We start from the raw sequence: 4,365 nt of genomic DNA, 5'->3' as shown, positions 1-4,365 counted from the left end.
AGCCAGGATGGTCTTGATCTCCTGACCTCGTGATCCACCCGTCTCAGCCTCCCAAAGTGCTGGGATTACAGGCTTGAGCCACCGCGCCCGGCCCATTTTTTCTCTTAAAAATTATTTCCAGCTGGGCATGGAATCATTTGAACCCGGGAGGTGGGGGTTGCAGTGAGCTGAGAAAAAAAAAAATTTCCATGTGAAAGACCAGATAAGGTGAATTCATTTTCAGCGATGAAAATGTGCTGACCAAGACATGTGCAGTGACTTGTCTAAGATCATCTCAGGAAACAGGTCAAGCTAGGATGTGAGCCCAGTTCTTGCTTCTTCCTTAACCTCTGCGTGCTGTCATGATGTGGCTGAGCAGTCGTCTCTATTTTCGGACCTCAAGGCAGCAGATTGAACAGTAGCCTCCACTTTCACTTCATTAGTGACATAGACATTTCTTTGGTTCCTTTCCCCAGACTTGGTTGCACATCCATAAAATCAGGAAGGTGGGCCGGGCGTGGTGGCTCAAGCCTGTAATCCCAGCACTTTGGGAGGCCGAGACGGGTGGATCACGAGGTCAGGAGATCGAGACCATCCTGGCTAACACGGTGAAACCCTGTCTCTACTAAAAAATACAAAAAACTAGCCGGGCGAGGTGACGGGCGCCTGTAGTCCCAGCTACTTGAGAGGCTGAGGCAGGAGAATGGTGTAAACCCGGGAGGCGGAGCTTGCAGTGAGCTGAGATCTGGCCACTGCACTCCAGCCTGGGTGACAGAGCGAGACTCCGTCTCAAAAAAACAAACAAACAAAAAAGCTCCCAGCCAAAATTGCTAAGATATCCGGACCACATCCTTAGTGTGGTACCATTCTGACTTCCCCTCCCTCCCCTCTTCTCTCCCCTTCCTTCCTTTTTTTTTTTGTGAAGCAGGCTGTGGTTCTGTTGCCCTGGCTGGAGAGCAGTGGTGCAATCTCGGCTCTCTGCAGCCTCCAAGTCCCTGGGCTCAAGCCATCCTCTCACCTCAGCTTCCCCAGTAGCTAGGACTACACTCACACATCACCACACTTGGCTAATTTTTGTATTTTTTGTAGAGATAGGGTTTTCTCTTGTTGCCTAAACTGGTCTTGATCCCCTGAGCTCAAGGGATCCTCCCACCTTGGCCTCCCAAAGTGCTGGAATTACGGGTGTGAGCCACTGCATCTGGCCCCATCCTGACTTTTCTTCAGCACGTGAAGGCCTGCAGGATTTCAAGCCAGGAATCATTCTGTCATTCCACAAATCCAGTCAAGCCAAGGGCTAGTGTAGGATTCCGAAGGCATTCTAAGACCCATTTCCTGCCCTCAAAGAGCCTAAAATCTCCCTGAAAAGAAAGAACCAGCATCTGGAGATACTGCAACTGGATGTGGCCACCTGGGTTTGCATTACTGGCTCTGCTGCTCCCTCAGTGTACTCTTTTGAACAAATAACTTTTTACTCCCCCGAACCTAGGTTTTGTCATCTGTAGAATGGGAATAATGGTACTTATCTCACAGGGTTGTTGTGATGATTAAAGGAGCTAAGCTATGGGAAGGGCCTGACACACCAGAGACAATAAGCGTTCTCGTCCATTCTTTCTTTGTGATGTCACATAAAAAGGCCTAACCAGTGTGTACTGATTAGCATTGAGAGTTCAGAGACTGGTGGGAGAGCTGTGGGCCTAAGTTCGGGGGGCTTCATGTAGGCTGTAGGACTTGAGGGACGAGGAGGATTTAACCAAGTGGAGAAGAGAAGGGTGTGGGAGAGGAAAGTGGGTATTTCAGGCAGGGAAAAACATGGCCAAAAGCACAGAACTGAGTGAGGCTTGTGGGGACAGGAGCAAACTATGTTGAGAATTATCAGGGGCTACAGACATGTGTTGGTCGGGGGGCAAATATGTGCTGCTTCTTGGAGAAATTCGAACGAATGGGGCTGAGGCTTGCCACACATGCCTCCTGTGCCCTGCGCTTCCCTCCCTCTGGGCATGAGGTCAGGAAGCTCAGGCAGATCACTTCTCCCTGCCTTTTAGGACGATGACCGGGGTGAGGAATGGGAACGGCATGAAGCGCTGCATGAGGACGTGACCGGGCAGGAGCGGACCACTGAACAGCTCTTTGAGGAGGAGATTGAGCTCAAGTGGGAGAAGGGTGGCTCTGGCCTGGTGTTTTATACCGATGCCCAGTTCTGGCAGGAGGAAGAAGGAGGTAATGCTGGTACCCAGGCAAAGGCAGGGGTGACCCCTGCTGCATTCTCTTGGGGTTCCCTGTTCTGCACAGTAGATTCCCTAGTGGTGAGCCCAAACAAAAGGCTAGGGAACAGGCTGACCTTTATTGTATATGAGAGACCAATCATCCTTTTTAAGAGTGGGGATCAGTGAGATGGAGAGAAAATGTCCCCCCGCCCCCTGCAAATTCTGAATAACCCTCCCAGAGGAAGGATCTTAAAATACAAACAAACTGGGTGCAGTGGCTCATGCCTATAGTCCGAACTACTCGAGAGACTGAGGCAGGAGGATCACTTGAGCCCAGGAGTTCAAGGTTGCAGTGAGCTATGAACCCACTACTTTACTCCAGCCTGGGGGACAGAGTGAGACCTTCTCTAAAATAAACAAATGCCCCGCCGGGCACGGTGGCTCATGCCTGTAATCCCAGCACTTTGAGAGGCTGAGGTGGGCAGATCACGAGGTCAAAAGATCGAGACCATCCTGGCCAACATGGTGAAACCCTGTCTCTACAAAAAATAAAAAAATTAGCTGGGTGTGGTAGCACGCACCTGTAGTCCCAGCTTCTTGGGAGGCTGAGGCAGGAGAATTTCTTGAACCCGGGAGGCAGAGATTGCAGTGAGCCAAGATCACGCCACTGCAGTCCAGCCTGGCGACAGAACGAGACTCCGTCTCAAAAAAACAAAACAAAACAAAAAAGCCAAACAACTCTAGGTTTACCTCTTAATAGAACTGAGAGTCCTTATTGCACTGTGTTGGATGCTTTTCTATCCCTGCAGATTTTGATGAACAGACAGCCGATGACTGGGATGTGGACATGAGCGTGTACTATGACAGAGGTACTGGGCAAGGAATATCAATACTGGGAGGTGAAACGGGTGCCCTGGCCTTGCAGTGACACTTTGCCAGAGCTAGCAAAGGCTGAGACAGGGAACCATTTCCTTGGGGTAGCCCACTGAGAGGGTTCCTCTTAAAACATCTTTGGTTGTGTACATTAAGTGCTAGTTTTGGACAGAGCCTTCCTTTCTTGGAGGAGGACGAGGGACAGATAGCCCTCAGGGGCTCTGGGTCTGATGGTCAGGCCCTGGTAGGTGGCTGGTCAGGAACTCAGGCTCTAGTAAGGTTTAGATTTTAGAAGAGAAAAGGACCTGGGTGGGGGAAATAGCCAAGTGGGGGAGGGGAGAAGACCTGGGTTCTAATCCTCTCTCTGTCATTTGTTGACTCTGTTACTTTTCTGTACCACAATCTTCTCATCTGTATGATTGGGGAGAACCATGGTTCCTACTCTTGGGGAGCTCCCAGTCTAATGAGAGAGATACAGAACACCATTAAAATGAATAAGTCAATCTTATGAGGGGGTCCTAGAAACCTGATTCTTCCCCCTTCTTTGAGAGGGATGCTTCCATAAACTGAGCTCTGGTTCCTCAGATGGTGGAGACAAGGATGCCCGAGACTCTGTCCAAATGCGTCTGGAACAGAGACTCCGAGATGGGCAGGAAGATGGCTCTGTGATCGAACGCCAGGTGGGCACCTTTGAGCGCCACACCAAGGTGAGCACTGTGCCCATCCCATGGACCCCTCTCTTTTCCTTCTTCCATCCCCATTCCGCCTGCTCCCAGCAGGAGCCCAATTTCTTGAATCTTATCCCTTCACTTTGCAGGGCATTGGGCGGAAGGTGATGGAGCGGCAGGGCTGGGCTGAGGGCCAGGGCCTGGGCAGCAGGTGTTCAGGGGTGCCTGAGGCCCTGGATGGTGATGGCCAACACCCCAGATGCAAGCGTGGATTGGGGTAAGTGTGGCTGAGGGATTTCCCTGGGGGCCCAAGCCGTTCAGCTATGCCCTGGTTTCCCTCTTCCCACTGGTTTTGGCATGGGTGCTGAGTACTCTTGCAGGATGAACTTCAAAACAGAGTTAAGAGGAAAAAGTGAATCTGGGCCAGGTGCGGTGGCTCAAGCCTGTAATCCTAACACTTTGGGAGGCTGAAGTAGTAGGATTCCTTGAGCCCAGTTTGAAACCAGCCTGGGCAACATGTGAGACTGTCTCTATTTAAAAAAAAAAAAAAAAAAGCCCAGGCGTGGTGGCTCACGCCTGTAATCACAACACTTTGGGGAGGCTGAGGTGGGCGGATCATTTGAGGTCAGGAGTTGGAGAGC

General features: G+C 51.0%; 1 protein-coding gene across 1 annotated transcript in view; it reads left to right on the top strand.

Moving 5' to 3' along the window:
• Positions 1–4,365, top strand: part of GPATCH3 (G patch domain containing 3) — a 10,641-nt gene that overhangs the window by 4,384 nt on the left and 1,892 nt on the right. The window contains exons 3-6 of the mRNA XM_011981665.1: positions 2,022–2,196; positions 2,993–3,052; positions 3,642–3,763; positions 3,874–4,001. Coding sequence (XP_011837055.1) covers positions 2,022–2,196; positions 2,993–3,052; positions 3,642–3,763; positions 3,874–4,001 — 485 coding nt within the window. The remainder of the gene's footprint in view (positions 1–2,021; positions 2,197–2,992; positions 3,053–3,641; positions 3,764–3,873; positions 4,002–4,365) is intronic.

This window comes from Mandrillus leucophaeus, unplaced genomic scaffold (assembly GCF_000951045.1).
Source record: "Mandrillus leucophaeus isolate KB7577 unplaced genomic scaffold, Mleu.le_1.0 Scaffold23, whole genome shotgun sequence".
NCBI lineage: Eukaryota > Metazoa > Chordata > Mammalia > Primates > Cercopithecidae > Mandrillus > Mandrillus leucophaeus.
The sequence above is the reverse complement of the archived record's forward strand: the minus strand, read 5'-3'. Positions and strand labels throughout refer to the sequence as shown.